The sequence below is a fragment of the Quercus lobata genome, chromosome 12, assembly GCF_001633185.2.
Source record: "Quercus lobata isolate SW786 chromosome 12, ValleyOak3.0 Primary Assembly, whole genome shotgun sequence".
Classification (NCBI taxonomy): Eukaryota; Viridiplantae; Streptophyta; class Magnoliopsida; order Fagales; family Fagaceae; genus Quercus; species Quercus lobata.
In genome coordinates, this window is record NC_044915.1 from 28,117,360 (window position 1) to 28,141,197 (window position 23,838).

General features: G+C 35.5%; 2 protein-coding genes across 2 annotated transcripts; both read left to right on the forward strand.

Moving 5' to 3' along the window:
* Positions 1-9,451: 9,451 nt before the first annotated feature.
* Positions 9,452-13,625, forward strand: LOC115971049 (epoxide hydrolase A-like). Its single transcript, XM_031090722.1, has 3 exons — positions 9,452-9,998; positions 12,311-12,543; positions 13,084-13,625. The coding sequence occupies exons 1-3, from the start codon at positions 9,534-9,536 to the stop codon at positions 13,328-13,330; spliced, it is 945 nt and encodes a 314-aa protein (XP_030946582.1). The 5' UTR covers positions 9,452-9,533; the 3' UTR covers positions 13,331-13,625.
* Positions 13,626-15,501: 1,876 nt separating this feature from the next.
* Positions 15,502-17,424, forward strand: LOC115971052 (epoxide hydrolase A-like). The gene is made up of 3 exons (XM_031090724.1): positions 15,502-16,032; positions 16,417-16,655; positions 16,875-17,424. Exons 1-3 carry the CDS (start codon positions 15,568-15,570, stop codon positions 17,119-17,121), a joined length of 951 nt encoding a protein of 316 aa, XP_030946584.1. The 5' UTR covers positions 15,502-15,567; the 3' UTR covers positions 17,122-17,424.
* Positions 17,425-23,838: the final 6,414 nt, after the last annotated feature.

Genomic DNA, 23,838 nt, shown 5'->3' on the forward strand with positions numbered 1-23,838 from the left:
TACCTCTCCAGAAACTCAGACCCAAATCCCAAAAGAAGATCACAGCATTGAGATCCCAAAAGACTCATGGAATTTTATTTTATGGATTGAACCAGAATACCAGCACATAAAAGACACCCTCTCCCTTGTCCGACAGCTCATACCCCCAGGATGGGAACATCCTAAGACAGAAACTTTTAAGACCCAAACATTTTATGAGCATATTTTAGTAGATACAGACTCAATTTTAGTTACACATATGCCTTGTTCCCAGGAACCAAACAGAATTGGTTATTCTAAAGTTGTTATAAAACAGATTCTCACCTCTTCTCAGTGGAAAGCACAACCCTGGATCACAAGGAACTTTTCTGTACCTTTTGAGCCCCAGTTTTATAATTATTATGACTATATGGAAGCTTGGGACAGATTTCTTTTATTCCAAAATAATATTAACAGGCATACTTGGTTTTTCCGGTTTGATATGTACAGAAAGAAAGACATGATGATTCCAAGATGGTTCATTGACTGGTGGAATTCCTATGGTCCTGAAGCTATGATTCTTCCTCCTGATCTTTTAAAAGCCTATGAGACTTTCAAGAAAGAACCTAACATACTGCATCTTAGGGATTTCCCACATCTTTTACAGTTCTTTTACAGGTTTCCAGATCTCCCATGGATCATCAGATGGGAATACAAGATAGAAAAGCATCCCCAGTATCCTTTTCCTATGCTCGCCAGAAAGTTTAAATTAAAATGGTGGAATAAGTTTAATTTTGATCATATTTGCCAAGAATTACAAAAAAAGACCTCTTCCTCCCAGACAGAAAGTTCTAATTTCTTTTTAGAAAAGAGTCAAGTTCAGTGCCAGCTTGCCTCTGTTTCAGACAGAAGACAGCTCAAAAAGCAACTGCTTGAAGCTGCATCACAAATATCAGATGATGAAGATGACACAGTAATGGAATCCTCTTCTCCAAACTACAGAACTCATCCAGAAGCATTTCAAGATTCCCAAGACCCTTATGACATGTGACAGATAAGACAAAAGACAGAGAGATGCAAAAGAAGACAAAAGACAGACCGACAGACAAAAAGATAAAATGATAGAATGCAGACAGACCAGAAAGATATTTTAGCAGAATTTTTCGTACACAGATTCTCACAGATAGAAAAGTTACTATTCACCAGCATGCGTACCCAGACAGACTGCCAGATAGACTTTTACTGTTCAAGATTCTACCGACAGACTATTACTGTTCAAGATAGACTTTTACTGTTCAAGACTCTACCGACAGATTAACTTGAGTTCACTTCACTTAACTCAAGTTACTTTTGAAGACTTACCATGGTTCACTTTATCTATAAATAGACAGACTTCGAAGACAGAAGACAGGTCCAAAATTTCAGGTCCAGTTCTAAGGTCCAAATTTTAAGTTTCCATTCCAAGGTCCAAGATAGTCCTCTCCCTCAGAAAGACTTTATAGCTCTCCCTTTCCCCAAAAGACTTTGTACTCTCCCTTTTGTACTTTACTTTCTTTTTGTAATCTTGTAACCTTCCTCCAGACAGACAACCTTGTAACCCTTTACAGATTTTACTTTGTAATCTTGTAACTCTTCAGACAGCTCTTATTTTCAAAGTTTGTAAGAAAGACAGTTTGTTTTTAAGTATAATCAAAGACAGAAGTATTTTCAAGTAAGATTTTATTTGTTTCAGTTTTATATTCCATACCCTGTTTTAATCTATTTTGACTATATCTATTTTGCTATTATCTTCTTTATCAACTATTTTATCATTGTTTATGCTTCTATATTACTGTTGTGCTCACTCCTGGGTAGTCAATGGTATCAGAGAGAGCACAGCAGTAATATAGAAGCATAAACAATGATAAAATAGTTGATAAAGAAGGTAATAGCAAAATAGATATAGTCAAAAATAGATTAAAACAGGGTATGGAATATAAAACTGAAACAAATAAAATCTTACTTGAAAATACTTCTGTCTTTGATTATACTTGAAAACAAACTGTCTTTCTTACAAGCTTTGAAAATAAGAGCTGTCTGAAGAGTTACAAGATTACAAAGTAAAATCTGTAAAGGGTTACAAGATTGTCTGTCTGGAAAGGTAAGGCTACAAGATTACAAAAGAAAATAAAGTACAAAAGTCTTTCAAAGGGAGAGTACAAAAGTCTTTCGGGGAAAAGGAGAGCTATAAAATCTTTCTGAGGGAGAGGGCTATCTTGGACCTTGGAATGGAAACTTAAAATTTGGACCTAGAATTTTGGACCTAAGTTTTGGACCTGTCTTCTGTCTTCGAAGTCTGTCTATTTATAGATAAAGTGAACCATGGTAAGTCTTCAAAAGTATCCTGAGTTAAGTAGAGTGAACTCAAGTTAATCTGTCTGTAGAATCTTGAACAGTAAAAGTCTATCTGTCGGTATCTGTCGGTAGAATCTTGAACAGTAAAAGTCTTTCTGTCGGTATCTGTCAGTAGAATCTTGAACAGTAAAGGTCTATCTGTCGGTATTTGTCAGTAGAATCTTGAACAGTAAAAGTCTATCTGGCAGTCTGTCCGGGTACGCATGCTGGTGAACAGTATCTTTTCTGTCTGTGAGAATCTGCGTACTAACAATATTCTGCTAAAATATCTTTCTGGATTTATCTTTTGATCTCTTGTCTTCTTTTTGTATCTATCTGTCTCTTGTCTTCTTTTTGTCTCCTTCTGTCACATGAGTCCTGTAGTTTGGAGAGGATGAAGGAGGATTTCATCTGTCTGTATCTAATCTGGCGCAAGGCGCAGTGTCTATCTTGTCTGTTAATTTGTCTATCCATTTGAATACACTGTCATTTCTGACCCTGTATTCTGAAGGGATATTATCTCTATTGAGACGCCTTCATGCTTTAATTGAAATCTGTATTAAAGATTTCTATTTTTGGCAGGATTTGGTCTGAAATTTTAGCCTTAGAATGGCTATCTTGCTTGCCAGGCAATTGACCGTTAATTTTAAAATTAACTATTTAAAGGTTATTATGAAATGGTAAAATATATGATGAGAAAGGACAAGAATAAACTAAAGTCATGAACCTATAGTACAAGACAAAGATCCTGGCAAAGGGATAGGGGAAATGATGGAAAGATGCATAGGAACAAAAGATACGTAGGAACAAAAGAAAGACTAGAATAGTCAACAAAAGTAGGAAATCTTTTATATATATATATATATACATATATATATATGTATATATATATATATATATACTTAAGTATATATGTACTTAAGTACTTTTGCTACTGGGTAGAACAGTATTATCTACCATTGTAGGAATCTCATCATCATCTATTACTAAGTCTGTCATTGTAGGAATCTCATCATCACTTTTATCTTTTGAGATGGAAATTTCTTTCAATAAGTGTATATCTTTGGGGAATGGAGGTAGGAGGAACTTAAAGAAAACTTCTGTCTTTAAAACATTAGTACATATTCCATTATCTGTCGTGAAGAAAGGGTAGATTAAAGCCAAAAAAGGATTTCCTAATATAACTTTAGAGGACAACTTATCTGTTAAGAAGAAAGGTGTTCTGAACTTGATTCCATTATTATATATGTATGCCTTAGTTAGTTTATTACTTATTTTAAGTCTATCACCATTAGCCTGAGTTAATCTGTATGTCGTTGATTCATAATACTTAGAGGGTATTAATCCTTCTTGTATGCAATTCATATCAGCACCTGAATCAACAAGGGCAATAACAGTTAATGAAAATTCTTTATGAATTATCAAAGTTATCTCTGTGTACCACTTCTGAAATATCATTCTGTCAATTATATTTAAAAATTCATCTTTATCATCTTCTTTATGAGAACTTTCACCAGTACAATTATGCCTGTCAAGAAGAGAGGAGTCTGTCAGAGGTTCATTACAATATTTAATTCTATCTTTTATGCTGATTACTTGTGCAGTTATCTGTTCAACCATGCCTTTTAATATGAAATTTTCTGATTTTAATTTTTTCAATTCATTTTTTAGGTTATTAATATCTATTTGTAGGTCTGTCACAGTTATAGGTTTATTGGGTTTAAATCTATCAGTAATTTCTGTAAAATTATAAGTTGACTTATAATCTTTTAGATCTATTTCAAATCTATCAGTTTCAGTTAAGGATTCTTTTAATTTAGATAAATAATCTTTTTTAGATTGTAGGTCTGGAAGTTTGTCTATCAAATCCATTATTATGTCTTCTTGTTTTGTTAAGACACATATTTTTAATTTTCTTTTACAATAACAATTATCAATATTATTACAGTTACGTAATTGAACATTTCCATCATGTGAAGAAACATCTATAGAGGAGGATGAAGTACTGTTACTATTATCTATCTAGTGAATTTCATTATCTGTTTCATCACTATTTGTCAGTTCTGTTATACGCATTAATTTATCCTTTAATTTTTTTGATATATCAAGTTTATTTATCTGTCTTTGAAAGTTACAGTATCTGCTAGTGTGTCCCTTTTTCCCACATTTGAAACAAGTAATGTCACTTTCCCTACGTCTATCATATTTCTTTCTTTTGGACTCTTCTTTCTTGTCTTTAGACTTACTTTTATAATATCTTCTATTATTGTTCTTATATCTATCATATCTATCACTTCTGTCATCTTTCTTTTCTTTTCTTCTTTTTCTAGAGGGAGCAATTAATGGATCAAAACCGTATTGCTCACAAAAAGTTCCTAGCTCTTTTTTAGCAAATCTTTTTTCTTTTTCTATCTGGTTTTTTAACCTTAAGTCATTACATAGCCATAAACCTGTTTTATTAATTGAAGATATTATGTCTCCATATGTTAGGCTAGGATAGTCTATAGTTCCGTCATTATTAACTATATCAAGTCTAACTTTCTGAGCAAAGAAATAGGGTAAACCAGCAATGAATTTTTCTTTCCAGTAGGACTGTTGGCAATCATTCCTACTTAAAACTTTTGAAATAAAAACATCTTTATACCATCTAAAATCTGAAAGTTGTGGACATCTTAAATTAATTAAAACATCTGAAGCTCTTTCTTTATATTGATTGGGATCACCAACAAAATGTTTAGTTATAGTAAAAATTAAAGTATTAACTGCATCTTGTGAAGGCTGTCTGTCTGTCATTATAACACTTCCATCTATTTCTCTTTTAACAGCTGTCAATATTCCATTTCTGTCATCATTATTTAAATAATGATCCCACCAGCCTTTCAACTGGCCAGTAAAACCAGTGACTATTAAATGAGCTATCTGATGATCTTGTTTTCCATGATTTTTATAAACATTAGTGAGCAAAGTCATCTCATGTAAAAGGTTTATTATTTCATATTCTGACATTCCATCAATATTCCATTCATAAATTAAATCTGGTGAATAAGATGAATTAACATAAGTATGTCTTTCTTCAAATTGTAAATCAGGGGGAGTAGGTTTAGGATACCAATTCTTTTTGGGGTATAAGTCATCAATTCTTCCTTTTTTACGATCTTGTGATGAAGATGCTAAAATTAATTTATTAATTCGTAATTTATCTGTAAATTGTGATTCCAAATTATTTATATCTGTCAAATCTGTCAATTGATTGTCTTCTGATTCTTCATCCTCTGAAGAGTCAGTTCTTCCTTTTTTATTTAATGTTATAATATTCTTATTTTTTAATGGCTCCATATTCTTTGATGATTCTAATTTCATTAAGTCTAATTTTTTATTTATTTCATTAAGTAAATTATCAGTTTTCTCTGTCATGGGTTTCTTTAAAGGTGCTCTAAGGTGAGGAGGTATCTCATGAGGGATAAATAAAGGGGTATTAGACGTGTTTTCTTTTTTTATGGAAGTAGAAGGGGGTATAAGTCTGTCTTCTATCTCTTGTAGCTTTTGACCAATAGTTTTTAGATAAGTATTGGTGTAATTGTTCTGTTGAATTATACTATCTAGATTCTTATTATCATCACTTAGACTGGGTCTTTTAATAGGTGTAGCCAAAACTTGGACTCCACTATTTTGACTCAATATAATTGATTCAAATGGTGGATAAGTCTGATACACTTTCTCATGATTTTCTGTCTTTGTCCATGATAATATTTTCTCTATTACACTTATCTTTTTGTTATGATAGTCTAAAAAGTCAAAGAAACTAAAGTGTGTCTGTAATTCTGTCATCATTTCAAAATACTTAGTTCTTAAATTGTTTCTTTCATGTTCATTATATTCTTCAAAAAATTGATTCTTTCTGTCATTATTTTCAGGTTTTAAATAATCATATTTTAGTAGTTCTTTATCTAAAACAAATTCTTTAGATAAAACATTAATTTGTCTATCATCTGTAAATCCTAATATATCTGTGTGGGTAGGAGAATCAGGTTGAGGTTGGGGCTGATAAAGAGGTTGGTGAACATTAGGGGTAGGTTGTGTGGTATCTGTCGGATAATAAGCTGGCTCTGTCTGAATAGGGGTTTTCCTAGTATTTATAGGGGGAAGGTGTATAACTGGAGGAAGATTTTGGGGAGGTAAAGGTCTGGAATCAGAGAAAGGTGTCCTAGAGGAAAAGGAGCTTCTAGGGGTAAACATCATTGGGGTCTTTTTGCCTGTAGAACTACTAGGTCTTATGAGACTATCAGTATGTCTGTCATTATTATTAAAAGAAATAATAACTGTACCATCTGTATTTTGGGCTATAAAGTCTGGTTCAGTGTTTTCTATTTTTGGTGTGGGGGCAATAGCTTCAAGTTGCCATCTTTCAGGAAGGGTTATATCTTTCCACTGTATTTGTTGAGGTACCCGCAATCTAGTACTCCGGGTTGAGGCTTGCATAAGGAGAGTCTGTCCTTTAGGGGAAGGATCAACTATGGATTGAGGGTCTAAAGTGGTTTTCATCAGTTTATAATAAATCCTATAAATAATAGCTAAGGGTTCTGAGCCTTCTTTCATGTAATAACCATTTGTTTTTACATTTAAAGTTAAAGCATCCATAATATTTCTGTCAGATAAGCTTAAAGCAAAGTTAGGATAACAATTAAAATATACTGGTCCTTTATGTAGGCTTGTTTCCATCATTCCAAGAAGTGAGTCATCAAATCTTAAATGTCTGTCATCTCTTAAGCAAAGTAAAACACTTGCATTTAAAGCTTCTCTTGTTAATGGTTTAACAGCTACTTGAACCAAACCAACATGTAAAAATGCATATTTCTGTCTGTGCCTGTCAATTGAATCTATTGAAAATAACTGAATTGTTTCATATTCATTAAATAAAGAGTAAGTTCTTTCAACAGTTTTTATGGTATAATCTGTCAAGAAAGATAATTTAGAAAAAGTAGTCTGTCTGTAGATTTTATCAGTTCTTTCAGTTGGTATATTCCATTTATTCCATTCTAATAAATTTCTGTCTATATCTCTCATGCTAAATTCTTCAGAATTAACTATCTTATCACTTTCCATGTTCAGATTAGTGTGTGCCTGCCCTAAGTGTGTCTTAGCAACAGATAATGAGCGACTAAACATATTCATTTTATCTCTAAACAATTAATAATTACTGGCGGAACTATTACTAACCACTGGTATCCTTGCTATCGGGACCACCTCCTCGGGAAACTCCATTGCGGGACCACCCAAACAACGCCTGTCCGTCGGCTACAACAAAGGGGCTGACCAACGCGAAACTATGGTTTGCCAACGAGTCTCTAGGCTGACCAACGCTAACAAGGAGCAAGTAGTGGCTATGTAGTAATATAAGTTCCTAGTAACTTCTTAATTGCAAAGAAATAAAACTCATACACCTACCATCCATGGCTCTGATACCATTGACTACCCAGGAGTGAGCACAGCAGTAATATAGAAGCATAAACAATGATAAAATAGTTGATAAAGAAGATAATAGCAAAATAGATATAGTCAAAAATAGATTAAAACAGGGTATGGAATATAAAACTGAAACAAATAAAATCTTACTTGAAAATACTTCTGTCTTTGATTATACTTGAAAACAAACTGTCTTTCTTACAAGTTTTGAAAATAAGAGCTGTCTGAAGAGTTACAAGATTACAAAGTAAAATCTGTAAAGGGTTACAAGATTGTCTGTCTGGAAAGGTAAGGCTACAAGATTACAAAAGAAAATAAAGTACAAAAGTCTTTCAAAGGGAGAGGACAAAAGTCTTTTGGGGAAAAGGAGAGCTATAAAATCTTTCTGAGGGAGAGGGCTATCTTGGACCTTGGAATGGAAACTTAAAATTTGGACCTGTCTTCTGTCTTCGAAGTCTGTCTATTTATAGATAAAGTGAACCATGGTAAGTCTTCAAAAGCAACCTGAGTTAAATGAAGTGAACTCAAGTTAATCTGTCGGTAGAATCTTGAACAGTAAAAGTCTATCTTTAACAGTAATAGTTTGTCTGTATGTGAATAATATTCTGTCAAAATATCTTTCTGGATCTGTCTGTATCTGTCTGGACTGTAATGGATCTGTCTGGAAGCTATTCATGCATGTCGGTGAATAGTGATCTGTCTCCAGTGAATAGTGATCTGTCGCTGGTGAATAGTGATCTGTCGTCGGTGAATAGTGATCTGTCGCCGTTGTCTGTCGAAAGAGTATTCTGTCTGTCTGTGTCTTCTGTCTATCTGTCTATCAATCTGTATCCGCGTAGTTATCATAATCTAGCGGATCAGTGTTATCCTCATACTGCTCATGCTCGTGGAGCACTCCATAATCATTACATAGAGCACAATATGAAATAGGAACGAAAACAGGAACATGATCTTTGGCTGTCATCAATCTGGGATCTTTAACAATCCTTCTTTTCCCAATGAGCCTTCCTGCTGAAGGTCTTGGGCCATACACAGCTTTTATAAGTGAAAATTTATAAGTTTTTTTTTTAGAATTTTTTTTTTATTAATCTAACCATTTAAAACAATTGCTAATAAACTATAATAATAAATTACAAATACAACTTTTATAAGAAGTATAAAAAGACTTTAACAATATTTATTATTTTATTATTTTTTTAATAAAATATTTTTAAAAATAATTTTTAAATCAATACTTTAAGGATATTGGTTAATATTTTTCTTTTAAAAATATAATAATGTGATATTACTATACTATTTATTTTCACACACTAATTAAATTCCATCACTTGTGTAAAATTAGGAAATATCAAATCTCACATATTACATGAAATATCAAATCCGTGCTATATAGCCTATATTCTAAAAGCAATGAAATTTTTTTTATATATAATAAAAGTAGGTAAAGATCAACTCATCTACGAGTCGGCTACGACCAAACAGCCAATCCCATGATAGCAAAGTACAATAATATTTCTGTTCTGTCGCCAACCTTGAAACACAACGATTGGGCTTCGACTTGAGAGCCAGAAAAATCAAATCCCACAAATACTGACACTATATATTTATAGCTCCACAAATATATACTATCTATCTATTATTATCGTTCATAAAAAAAAAAAAAATCTATCTATTATTATCAAAAACCTATTAATACATATAGTAGTCAACAAGAAGCTAGAGAGAGAGAGATATCAAAGATGGAGAAGATAGAGCACACAATAGTGCCCACCAATGGCATCAACATGCACATAGCTTCAATAGGGACAGGTCCAGTGGTTCTCTTCCTCCATGGCTTCCCCGAGCTCTGGTACTCATGGCGCCACCAGCTTCTCTCCCTCTCTTCCCTTGGCTACCGTTGCATCGCCCCTGACCTCCGTGGCTTCGGTGACACTGACGCGCCGCCCTCCGCCGCCTCCTACACCGCGCTCCACATCGTCGGTGACCTTGTTGGCCTACTTGACTATCTGGGTATTGACCAGGTTTTCTTAGTTGGCCATGACTGGGGGGCTGTGATGGCCTGGTATTTTTGTCTGCTCAAGCCTGACAGGGTCAAGGCCTTGGTCAACATGAGCTTGGCGTATCGTCCTAGGAACCCAATAAGAAAGCCTTTGGAGAGTTTCAGAGCTTTGTTTGGAGATGATTACTATGTCTGCAGGTTTCAGGTGATTCAACATTTCCGTTTCATTTTGTGATTAGTTTGGTTAATTGGGTTTGTTATTTCTTTCCTTTTTCTTGTGAAATTTGTTTGCTTTTGTATGATACAACTTGGGTCGAGGAGTAATTGCCTTTGTGAACGAGTTATGATTGTTTTTCTCTTGTACATTAGCTATAGCCATAGGTAACTTCTCTGCTTTGGAGATTGTTTTCTTCAAGTTTAATTGTCTGTTATTGGTGGATTTTGCCAGTAATTGGTTGTTTTTTCTGCATGTTTTTGCTTTGAAATTTCTCGTTAGTTTAGGCTGTTAATTGCAGTTATGGGCTGTATTGACACTAGTGATTTTTATGTTGGTGATATTTAGAGTAACTGTGCTGTTTTGTTCGTTGGGGTCCTTAGTTTTTCTATAGCATGCCTGTAAAATTATAGTGTTCCTTGTTCGATTTATTCGTTAGGCCTAGGCTTTAATGGGAGAGGATCTAATGGGATCTCTGTGGAGCCTCCATCTACTGTGTTGTATATGCTGGGGGAATTTCTGGTATTTTAGTACACTTTAGATAATGTCCTAGCCTTTTATTGTAATTTCTCACATGCGAGTGACCCAAGTAAAGGGTGGCATCTATATGCCAATGATCCTTAATAGTTCATAGTGGTCATAATAAAAGTGCAGCAACCCTGTGAATGTTGACTTAGTTTTGGATGAACCACATAATTTATGTGCGTTGAGCTTTTCTGTTGTTCATATCCCATAGATCGTGGGTTAAGTTTCCTGTTTTCTAATAGGATCGCACTGAGCAATTAGAGATGAGATGCATGTGGGGATGTACTAACCACAACCGTATGCAGTTATTCACCATCTTTTGAGTATTGATGAACTAGTTTAGGTTACTCAACATTCAATTATAGTGAAGACCACCTTGATTATAGCCCATAAAATTGAGGAAATCTAGTTAGGCATGAAGGTTAAGTCATTAATCACCTTGTACCAATGGTATGTATCTCCCTGTTTGTAGATGCATTTGGGTTTCATTTTGACTTAAAATTTAGAAAAATAATACTTTTACTTAAACTATATCCCTCATTTCCTTACTGAGAAGCTTTTTGGAGACATTTACTGCTTTAAGTTACCAAATTTTGGGCATTTTTAGCTGACAATCTATTATGGACAGTTCTATTTGTTGAGTATACTCGTGTAAGTGGTCAAGTCCTAAATGGGGTAGAAGTCATGAGAATTGAGCGATTAATTTTGAGATACCATCTCCCTAAAATTAATTATGGAACTGCTCCACTTGGGCCTCACCCAACAATTGATCAAAGCATTCAACTTGACCTAAACACAATTGGAATAAATAAATATAAGTGTAGTTTGCACTGCAAGATTGTGTAAGAGGTCCTCTGTATTGGAAGTTTAAGTAGTTACATAAACTCTGTGATTAATGTATAAATTTATCAGAACCTATAAATTTTTATAAAACACATCATAGATAGTTTATTTCCTCTTTCAAACAGTTGTATTTGATTTTCATGTCCAAGAAGCTTCAGCAATTTAGAAATATTTACCTGTCAGTTTGAGTACTAGTCATACTTATACAACATAGTAGTAATTCTTTTCTTGATTGGTGTCCTTGGGGTGCTTAATCTTTTCAATGTAAAGATAATTTTTCATTTCTTTTTGTTCACAGTAACCAATATACCAACAATAAACTTGTAGAGAGATGAAAACTTGTGATTTGGACAAGATAATATCCCAACTTTGGCATGGTTAGAGATCACCATTTACATGTCACACTATCAATGTCTTCTATGGAGGTTACCTTGTTCTGTCTCTGGTTTATGAGAGATGATCAAGTTCATGTGGGGTTGGGATATTGGAATTGCATATACCTGGCAGGATGCTCCCATATACTGCTTCCCAGAAAGGATGCTTCTGGGCCAGATGCTTTAACAGAACAAAATGATTCCAACCACATGGAATTTCTTTGATGATGCTTAACAATATTTTTGTTAGAAAATTTTTTGATTAGTAAGAAATTTTTTCTTAAAAAACTATTTGGACAAAGTTGCTTGGACTGGTTCTTTATTAATGAATAAGTCTAATAAATATGTTCAATCTAAAGGATGTAATATCTTAATCCATTTATATATCTCTAAAGTAATGAAATTTTATTTTTAAATCATGTTAGGAGTATGTTTCTTCTGTACCATGATGTTTAAAGTTTCATCTTCTAAGTGCTGTATGGTTCACCATTCACTTGAGTTCTTATTTCTCAAATGATTTAAGTTCATCAATATTATAAGCAGTGTTAAATTGTTCTGTAGGAACCTGGGGAGATTGAAGAAGAGTTTGCTCATGCAGGAACTGCAAGAATAATAAGGAGATTTCTTACTTCTCGCAGTCCACGTCCACCTTGTATACCTAAAGGAGGATTCAGAACTTCCCCTAATACCACCTTGCCAGCTTGGCTGTCTGAAGAAGATGTCAATTATTTTGTCAGCAAATTTGACAATAGAGGCTTCACTGGAGGACTGAACTATTATCGAGCTTTGGATCTGTATGTTTCTTTTACTTCTTTATTGAAATAGTATTTAGTAGGTTTAAAATATGGCTGCTATAAGAGTTGCAAATGATTTAATTCCAGCAATTACTTTTTTATCAGGTAATAAATCTACAAATAAAAGGTCATCTTCTATGCCTGCTATTTGCATGTCAAACTTTCTTCTGGTGTTCTAAGAAATTTGTTATTTTCTGTGCAGAAAAATTTATGACAGAAAAAAAAAAAGAAAAAAAAAAGTTCTGAGCTTATAATTAACTAGCCTCATTGCTGAAGCTATTTGGAGATGACATTAATTCTCATGCTCATTTAATATGACTAATTTCAACATTTTGGCATTACATAATTTTGTTTATTTCAACAAAGCAATTGGCCCTTGGCACAAATATTTTCTCAATCATTTGAAACATTACCAGATGCAAGTTTTGGGACATTAAGCATGTGAGAGTTGAATTGTATAATGCATTAAAACCTTGCTATGTTATTTGGAAAAGGGTGCTATAAACAAGGCATTTTTCTACTTTTGTATTCTTCTTGCAGAACCTGGGAGCTCACAGCACCGTGGACTAATGCACAAATCAAAGTGCCAGTGAAGTTTATTGTGGGTGACCTAGACATCACCTACCATATCCCTGGTGTCCAAGAATACATACACAAAGGTGGCTTCAGTAGAGATGTGCCATTTTTGCAAGAAGTAGTTGTCATGGAAGGAGCAGCTCACTTCATAAACCAAGAAAAGCCAGAGGAGATCAGTGCACACATATATGACTTTATCAAGAAGTTTTGATTTTCCTTTAGCCACACCAGCATGCTAAATTCCTATATGTATTGATACGCAGCTGATGCTAAATCCATAGACTAGTTGTTAGGGGTGGTAGCTCCATCTCTGATTTTGGAGTAAAAATGTTTCATGGTGTTGAAAAAGTTTTTCTGGTGCTTTGGCCTCATAGGCTCTACTTGCCTGCTTTTTATCTTGTTCAGAGTTTCCATGATATCTGTCTGACTGTCCCGTAGGCTGTGTTATCTTCCCAAATAAACAAATAAAGGTATAATACTGTGAAGTCCTTTACCCCTTTACATCTTTTGAACCTTGTGTCTTTACTCCTTTACCAAACTATACGAGGAAATGAAGAATAAATGAATGCATGCAATTGATCCTCCTGAAAAATTTAAGATTCCTATAAGATTCAAGGAATCCTTGTGGATTCAAGGAACCACTCGTGGATGTGGGTTTTTCTTTCAGAAGCAAATGTGTTTTGTTTCTTGCATCTTGAGGCAGATGTGTTCTATTTCTCGTAGTTATTCTGTTGCATTAGATAAAAGGCTGAGATTGTAGAATGGTGGAAGCTTTTATTGTTTAATCTAACAATCCCAAGGCATGCTCTTATTGGGTGGTTAGTGATTAGAAATAAGCTGGCTACTAGGGACAGATTGTCCCAATGGGGCTATACAGGTGATACTTTTTGTGTTATGCATAGGGTGTAATGAGTGCAGAAGCCATCCCTTCTTTGCATGTTCATTTGCAAAGAGGATATGAAGTCACGAGTCTGTGCCTGGTTTCAAATGTCAAGATTGATTGGGTTGTGATGGAATGGGCTGTTAAAAATCTTAAAGGGCTGGAGCTAAGAACTTCCATTTGCATGCTTACTTTGTGGGGCCCAATCTATTATCTTTGGCACCAAAGGAAAGCTATAATCCATAATAGCCCAATCCTGACTGAGGAACAGATCCTGGCAAAGATTAAGCAAGATGTCAGAGGCCGACTCGAGTTCAAAGCAAAATTTCCCAATGCCAATCTCAATTAAGTCCTCTATAATAACTGGGGCTTTAATAACTCAATCTTACTCCCCATAGATTAGAAATTGCTGCATTACAGTAAAAATATTGTAATGCCTAATAATCCTTTTGCCATTTGAGATTTGACACACAGAGAGGGAGAGAGACGTTAAGCTAACGGAAATAAACCCAAAACAATGCACATGACCCTTCTAGGACAAGTGACACTCTAATTCTTTGCCACCTAACCTTGTATAGAGTTTCTCCAAAAAAAAAATATTATGCAGCAAATCCTTGTCCTATTCTAAATAAACCGACTGTGTTACTGTCAATTTCTAAAAACGTTTTCCACTAGTTCACATTTCCTAGTATAGTTTTACAAGGGGCAATAGCCAAAAAAAATTCTTAAATTATCATATTTTACAGAAACCTCCAACTTATTCTCCTATAAAACCATCCATGTTTCTTGCTTCTTTGCTGAGGTTTCCTAAGTACAACAAAAGATGCAAAACGGCATAAACAACAGAGAAGAGAAAACAGATAACAGCGCAATGAGCAAAAACAAAACAAGAAGAGGAGAGAAAAACAAGAGCTCCAATCCAAACATAAGGAAAATCCTGCAGCTCTGTAAAGGACTCTACCAATATCTTAGCCTTTGGGCAAATGATACAGTCACGTATACTTTTTTCACATTGATTTTTATGTTTTAAATTTGGACATTTTCATTTGGCCTTATAAAATGTACTATACATACCAAGACATCAATTGTAGATATTGTAAAATGAGTGTATGAAAATATTTTTCCTTTGGACTTTTATAGACACATGTTTATTTGGAAATAACTTATCTAATTTTTGTTGATAATTTTCTCTTGAAAGTACTTTAAATAAAATGAAATGTAAAAATAAAATATTAAAGTCACAAACTATTTTACAGCCAATAAAAATTTGACATATTAACGATTTGTAAAATAATTTCTAACTGTAGTATTACTCTAAATAAAATAAGTGACTTGGGTAGAACCTGTAAATTACAAAAAAAAAAAAAAAAAAAAAAAAAAAAAAAAAAAAAAAAAAAAAAAAAAAAAAAAAAAGGGCATAATATACAAACTTGTTTTTTATTTTTGATTTTTGATATGTTACAGGCTGGCAATGTTACTGTTAGTAATGAAAGCAAATTAATCCACACCACTACTCTAGTGTCTAGTTGCACAAAATAGAACAAGCAAGTACAAGAGAGATATCAAAGATGGAGAAGATAGAGCACACAACAGTGGCCACCAATGGCATCAACATGCACATAGCGTCAATAGGGACAGGCCCAGTGATCCTCTTCCTCCACGGCTTCCCTGAGCTCTGGTACTCATGGCGCCACCAGCTTCTCTCCCTATCCTCCCATGGCTACCGTTGCATAGCCCCTGACCTCCGTGGCTTCGGTGACACTGACGCGCCGCCCTCCGCCGCCTCCTACACCTCTTTCCACATTGTCGGTGACCTTGTTGGCCTTCTTGATCATCTGGGTATCGACCAAGTCTTCTTGGTCGGCCATGACTGGGGAGCTGTGATGGCCTGGAACTTTTGCATGTTCAGGCCAGACCGGGTCAAAGCATTGGTCAACTTGAGCGTGCCATATTTACGCAGAAACCCAGCGATGAAGCCTGTGGATTCCTTGAGAGCTTTATTAGGTGATGATTATTACTTTTGCAGGTTTCAGGTAATTCTGTAACACTCTCAATTAATTGAATATTAAGAAATCTGATTTAGTTTTTAGTTTAGAAGACTTGAATGAAATATGAAAAACTTCAATTTATTGATAAGATTCATGAACAGATTTGAACACTGTTACATTAACATAGAGACAGTTATACTACACTTAATTTTAAATCATAAATTTGAATCCAAACCTAGTATTTGTCTCTTTAATTTTCTTTGGTAAAGCTCAATATTGGTCAAACTTCGATGGATGGTGATTAATAATTGTAAACCTTCTCCTAACTTTGTGAAATTTACTCTCAAGTTTTGTTTGTGTTAATAGTAGTCCATAGTTTTCTTGTTATTGTTCTTCATCTTCCCATGAAATTGCTAAACTCTGCTGCAGGAACCTGGAGAAGCTGAAAAGGATTTTGCTTGTGTGGATACTCCAATTCTAATGAAGAAGTTGTTTTCAGCTTTTGGTCCAGAGCTTGTATTCATACCCAAAGAAGTAGGATTTAGAGGATTGAAAACTCCAGATACCTTGCTCTCATGGTTGTCAGAAGAAGATGTTAATTATTACGCGAACAAATTCAACCAGAAAGGCTTCACTGGAGGATTGAACTACTATCGAGCTTTTGACCTGTAGGTTTCATGCTTCTTTTTATTGACTTTCGAACAAGTACTGTTTGTGTTAGCTAGTACATGGCTATTATAAAGCAGTAGACCAATATAACACATTCTTAAGCAATACTTAGCACAAAATTAATACTTCCATTGCAGCAGTTTTTAGTTTGGGATTAGCTAATATGAGAGAATCTATTTGCTTGAGACATTAAAGCATTACTACTCTTTATTTTCCAGAAACTGGGAGCTCACAGCACCATGGAATGGATTACAAATCAAAGTACCAGTAAAGTTCATTGTGGGTGACTTAGACATCGTCTACCATATGCCAGGTACCAAGGAATATATTCACAGTAGTGCCTTCAAGAAGGATGTGCCAGATTTGCAAGATGTAGTTGTGATGGAAGGAGTAGCTCACTTTATCAACCAAGAAAAGCCAGAGGAGATCAACACGCACATATATGACTTTATCAAGAAGTTTTAAATGCCATTGACCACATTGGCATGCTAAATTCCTAAATATCTGATCTGCACTTGAAATTTTACTTTAGAATGTGCCAACACAATGTCTGATCAAGTCAATAAAGAGTCCAGAGGTAGAGAGAAGTATTCATTATCATGGGGCATGCGTAAGTTCCTGTTCCTGTATTTGTATCTCAAAAACTACCCCATTTCTCTGCATATTATTATCTGAATAAGGAGTTTTGAGTACATTGCAATTTGCAATTAATGTCTATTTGAGCATATCTGTTATTGATGTCAACAATGTCTGATTAGAAGTTGGTTATATGCTCCAGAGTACTAAATGTTCTATTTGATTGGTAGTCCTGAGAAAGACTAAGTGCCGTACATCCTTTAATAAGTTCTGAAATAATTGGAAAATCAGGTTTCATGTAAGAGCATGCGGTTCTAATTACTTACCAAAAAAATAAAAACAACCAAATATATGCGGTTCTAGTTCTCCAAAGCAATGGGATTACTTTCCGTATAACAATGATCATTGTCTATAAACCAGCATTGGAGAGCATGCTTCCTCTTAAATCTAAATCAAGCCAAGGGTGTTAAATATATGTTCAGTTATGCATATATAAAATGCTGAAAATTGATCCAGGATGTTATTGCAGATGTCAGATCCTAATTCACTTACCTCACGTGCTTACATGTGAGTTTTAAATGGGCAAGAGGTTTTTAAATTTTTTTTGTTTGTTTTTGTTTAAGGTCATATGACATCTTAGATTGCATCAATATTAATATTTAAATATCACTGTTAATTTCTTCAAAAAAAATATATATATAACTGTTAACCACGTCAATTAGTGGCAAAGCGAGGATTTCAACTCAAGCAAAGCAAGATTAAAAGAAAAAATTGAAAGTAAAATGAATCTAATAAAATCCATCAATAATAAAGATTTAAATAAAAAATTATATGTTAATGGCCATATACAATCTAATAATTAATATAATAAATGTAATCTTCAATTTATTTATTCATTCGAGCTCACTATTAATATCATTGATTTACTTATTAATAATCATTCACCTCATTAGCTATTTGTAAAAAAGTCTGTAAATTATTTATTTTTATTTTTTTGGAGAAACCAACTTGCTTAGCTTTTATTAAGGTAATTTGGCTGAATCATTCAGAACTAAATCATAAACTGTAAATGGAGCAATCTCTATCCACACCACAAAATCAGAAATGTTTGAAGCATATCATGCCATACAATGAGCAACCTTATTACCTTCTTGCCTAACATGCGAGTAAAGTAATTTTTGAAAAAATTGTGAACTATGCCGAGCCTCATCAATGAACAGACCAGCAGGCGAAGGAACTTCACATCCGCTTTGTAGGGCCGACATAATCTGTAGAAAGTCACCTTCCAGGACAGCATTAGTGAAGCCAAGGTCCCGCGCTAGTTGAAGACCGTGAAGAGCAGCCAAAGCCTCGATGACTACAGGGCTATAGGCATGGGAGAACCTTCGGGTTTGAGAGGTCATCACGAGACCCTCTCTGTTCCGAATAACAGTACCCACACCTGCAGAGTTTGTATCGGAAAAAACCGCACCGTCGACGTTGATCTTCACGAACCCAGGAGGAGGTGGACTCCAGCGACACCGTTGAGGAACTCGTGGAGGAATTTGTGGTGTCTGCACTGCAAGAAACTCCTCAACCCGATCCTTTGACATCTGAGGAATTTGACGGAGAGCACAGCCACTCTGTCGTAGTCTGACCTGATTCTGCTGTTGCCGTATCGACCACACAACCGTTGCAAACAACTCTGGATGCTTTCGCTTCTTGAGTATCTATGCAGCCAACTCTGAAAAATCATCAAACCATGATCTCTAATGGAAATCCCATAATTCCTCCTCATCCCAAACCACCTCCAGCTCACGGCATGACCAAAGTGAATGAAGGACCGTTTCTGGGCATTGCTGGCAACAATCACAGATGGGTGAGTCGATGATTTTACGGTGCACCAGGTTTGTCTTCGTTGGCAGAGAGTTGCGGCATGCTCTCCACACAAAGTTTTTTACTTTGTTTGGCACCTGCATCGACCAAATACTTCTCTTTAGTTCCATCTTCTCCACATCCATACCTTCATGCTCCGACTCTTCCTTCAAGAACCTGTATCCGGTCTTGCTTGTGTAAGTCCCATCCTGTGTTAATGGCCAGAATATGCTATCCTCTGATGCAGTCGCAGATAATGGTATTCTATAAATTAACTCGGCCTCCTCTGGTGCAAAAATCCCATCAATGATATCCTTGTTCCACTCTTTTTGATTCATCAAGAAGTTGATCAACAGTCGCTTCCTCCAAAGAGGCAACCATAGGAGAGCAAACTTGTGGGGGGATGCTTCCTAGGGAGCCAATGATTCTACCATATCTTCACTTTTTTACCATCCCCAATCCGCCATCAGGCACCCCTTTGGATAACATCCCTTTCTTTTAGGATACTCCTCCATGCATAGGATCCTGATCTTGAGTCTTTTGCCTCCATAATCAAGCCATTTGGAAAAAAAACGTGGTTTGAAGACTTTGTAAAAAAGAGAATCCTTATTATGTAGCAATCTCCAAGTTTGTTTAGCCAATAGAGAATCATTGAACATAGCAACATGTCGGAAACCCGTACCTCCTACCAACTTGGATTTTGTCAACTCATCCCATTGTTGCCAATGAATCTTCTTTCTTTCACCATGTTGTCCCCACCAAAATTTCCTGATGAGAGTCTCAATTTCATTACATAAACCAATGGGTAATTTGAAACATCCCATAGTGAAGGTTGGAATGACTTGGATAACGGATTTAATCAAGACTTCACGACCGGCTTGTGATAGTAACTTCCCTTCCCATCCTTGCAATTTTTTTTGAAATTCTTACTTTTATATAATTGAAGCTCTCCTTTTTCCCCTTTCCAACCATAGATGGAAGACCAAGATATTTATCATATTGAGCAATTTCTTGTAGACCCAGTCTATGCTTGATGGCAAGACGAACACTCTCCATAGTGGATCTACTAAAGAACAAAGCCGTCTTATTTTTATTCACCTTTTGGCCTGAAGCACTTCAATAGATTTCCAAGATATTGAGTATTTTTTTGCACTCCTCAATTGTGGACCTGCAAAATAACATACTGTTATTTGCAAACAACAAATGGGTTAGTTTTAGGCCCCTTTGACAAAAAGAAAAACCATTGATTTCCCCACTACTTGCAGCATTTGAGAAGAGACCATGTAGTGCTTCCGTACAAAGGAGGAAGAGAAAAGGAGACAAAGGATCCCCTTGTCTTATTCCCCTAGTAGGATGAATCAATCACTTTGTATCACCATTAACAAGGATAGAATATGAGACTATTTTGATACACACCATAATCAACCCTATCCATCTTTCATTAAATCTCAACCTCCTTATTAGATCTTCCAGAAAACACCACTCCATTCGGTCATAAGCCTTACTCATGTCTAATTTCATAGCCATATACCCATTTTCACTTGACTTATGTGACTGCATGCAATGAAGGGTTTCAAAGGCATTAAGGATATTGTCAGATATAAGGCGATTTTTTGTAAAGGCTGATTGGTGTTTTGTTATAATATTGGGCATGATTTTTTTTTTTTCCAGTCTATTATCAAGTACTTTTGAAAAGGCTTTATATAGGACATTACACAAGCTAATTGGCCTATATTGATGAACATATTTAGGGTTTTTGATTTTTGGAATGAGAGTAATGAAAGTGTGGTTTATGGGATGGGGAAGAGTACCTGAATTGAGCTAAGAGAGAACAGAGTTGATCACATCCTGATCGACCACCTGCCAAAAGTGCTGATAAAAAAGGGAGGCATCCCATCTAGTCCAAGTGCCTTAAGTGGTGCCATCTGCTTTAGTGCCATCTTAAATTCACCCTCCAAAAACTCCCCCATCAACATATTGTTCATGTCCTCGGTAATTACATGTGGGACATAGGTAAGCGTAGCATTAGAGGAAACCAGATTAGACATCAAGAATAGTTCCTGATAGTATTTTAACAAAACACCCGAAATTTCATCTTATTGATCATGCCATGAATTTGATTCATCAAAAATTCCCTTAATAATATTTTTTCTGTGCCTCGTAGTAGCCTTGCTGTGAAAAAATTTTGTATTATAATCTCCGTTCTTCAACTAGAAAATCCTAGATCTCTGACTCCATAACCTGGCTTTCCTATCAAGGAGAATATTTACTTCAGCTTTCAGCTCTCTAACTTTGTAATTCGCCCCACTACTCACTGCCTCCCTCTCGGCTTGGAGCAATAATTTTTTTTTTAACCTCCAATTCTTTCCTAACATTCCCAAAGACATCCCAGTTCCATCTTGTCAAATCCCTTCCACACTTCTCCACTTTTTTAAGGATCTCCCCATCTCCCACATCATATAAATCGGAATTTCATGAGGCCTCAATTGTCTCAGCACATCGAGAATTAGATAACCACATTTCTTCAAATCGAAAATTTTTTTCCTTGGCAAAGTTTCACGACCTGAAAGGTTAATGAATAATGGAGAGTGGTTTGATAAATGACATTGTAAATGATGAACTCGTGTACCTGGGAACTTAAGGAACCAGTTGTTGGTGGCCAATCCCTTATCAAGTCTTTCCCAAATTGAGTCGTCGTTCCCAAAATGTTTACTCTACGCGAATTTTGACCCAATAAAGCCTAGGTCCATGAATCCACATTCATCAATTGCATCCCTAAACAACTGCATCTACTAGTGATTACATAAGGCTCCTCCCAATTTTTCATCTTGGCTCAAAAGTTCATTGAAGTTCTCGGCACACAGCCAAGGAATATTCGAGCTATGTTTCAATCTTCATAAACAATCCCAAGCTTCAAACCTTCTTGAAGTCTCTAGCTCCCCATAAAAACTAGTAAACCGCCAGGCATTATCAGAATTTTTATCAATACAAGTATCAATAAATATCTTGATGAATCCTTAATAGTAAGATTAACTGAGTCCTTCCAAAACAATATGAGTCCACCCCCATGACCCTCTCTAGGAACCACCCAATTATGATCAACATCAATGTTGTGAAAAACTGAGTTTAGCCTAGCTTCGTCTGCCCATGTTTTGGCTATAAACACGACAGAGGGATCTTTTGCTTGAATTATATCACCAAGCACCTTCCTTATACGTAGGTTCCCAAGCCCACGACAGTTCCACACTAAGCAATTCATGGCCCTTGGAAAGGTTGCTCAACAGCCTCCACCACTGATAAAATTAAGTCCTTATCTCTCCCCACAACCTATTTCTTCTTGCTTGGAAGTACAGAGAGATCACCAACTTGCGAGAACACCGTTTTGCCTCTTTCATTGTTGCGTGAGTTTTGTTGAATATGGCTGCCTGAGTTGTCCCTCACTTTCTTAATCCACGTGATTTTCTTTTTTTGTTATGGTAAAGGACACAACTTAACTTCCTCATGCTTCTCACATGACCCCTTCTCAACACCTAGGTCATTGATCGCTTGCCTAGGGTTGGCCAAGCATTGATTAGGATCAATAGTGTTTAATTCCACCTCAATCTCTTTGCTGCTTACTTTGGAAATATCGATTAAGATAGCTGTCAATTGATCACAATAATAATGAGTAGCCAAGTAATTAGGGATTGTTGGGTCATTGATTACTGTTGAAGGGGAAAATTTTGATGTTCTCAAATAGAATATGGGGTAGCCAAGCCGAAACTCAACAACGGGCTCTTGAAATAAAGCCCAAAGGCTATCGGTGTGGTGTAAGTCTGCCCAAGCAAGAGATAGAGGCTGCAACCTAATAAGAAGACTACAATAAAGCTCAATAAACACATTAGTGTTGTTAGTTTGTTATATTATTAGTCTTTTTACGGCGTCATAGTTCAAATCAGTCCTCTAGCGGTACGGTATTATCTCCAACGGTATGGGTGAAATTATACTTAGAGTCCAGTAGTCAATGATCAAATGAATTTAGGAAAGTGTTCACTCCTAGGGGTCCTTGAGTGTCTTGGTCAAGGGAAATTATAATACTTTCAACCATCATTACATCAATGTGAAGGGAAAAATTCAATTGTTACAAATACATTATATCCTTCATCATAATAATAATAAACAATGATTAAAGGCTCCATAGTTACAAATAAAAGAGGAAAAATAGGATAGAATGAAGGGAGAAAAAGATCCCCAGCTCAGTGCAGCAAGCATTAGACTAAGATTTTGGTGAGTGTGTGTTCATAAGACATGAATGAGACAATATGGGCTGTTTTGAGTGAGTGGGATGAGGTTAACTTTGAGGTTAAGGCTTTTTGTGAGTAGTGGTTTGTTTGTGACTAGTTGAGAGACATTTATGGGTTGTGATTGTGTGAAAGGGGAAAACAGTGTCTGAGATTGGATGAGTATGGGCTAAAGATGGTGAGTGGTGAGCTTGAGGAAAGCTAAACCACGAGCAAAGTAGTAAAAAAACCAAGGGTTTCAAAGGGAGTGGATGTCTTGGTCAGTTATGGGACGTTTATGGAGTAGGAAGGTGTAAGCAAGGTGGTGAATGTTGGTGTTATGGTGACTATAGGCTGAGAAAGGTTGTGAGTGAGCTCAAGAGAGCTTGGGGAAGCTTAAAGAAAGCAAATAGGGATTGAATTTCTGCAGAGTTTAGTTAATGACGAATTAAGGTTAAGCTTTTTGAGAATTTTTGATCAGCAGTAAGAGATT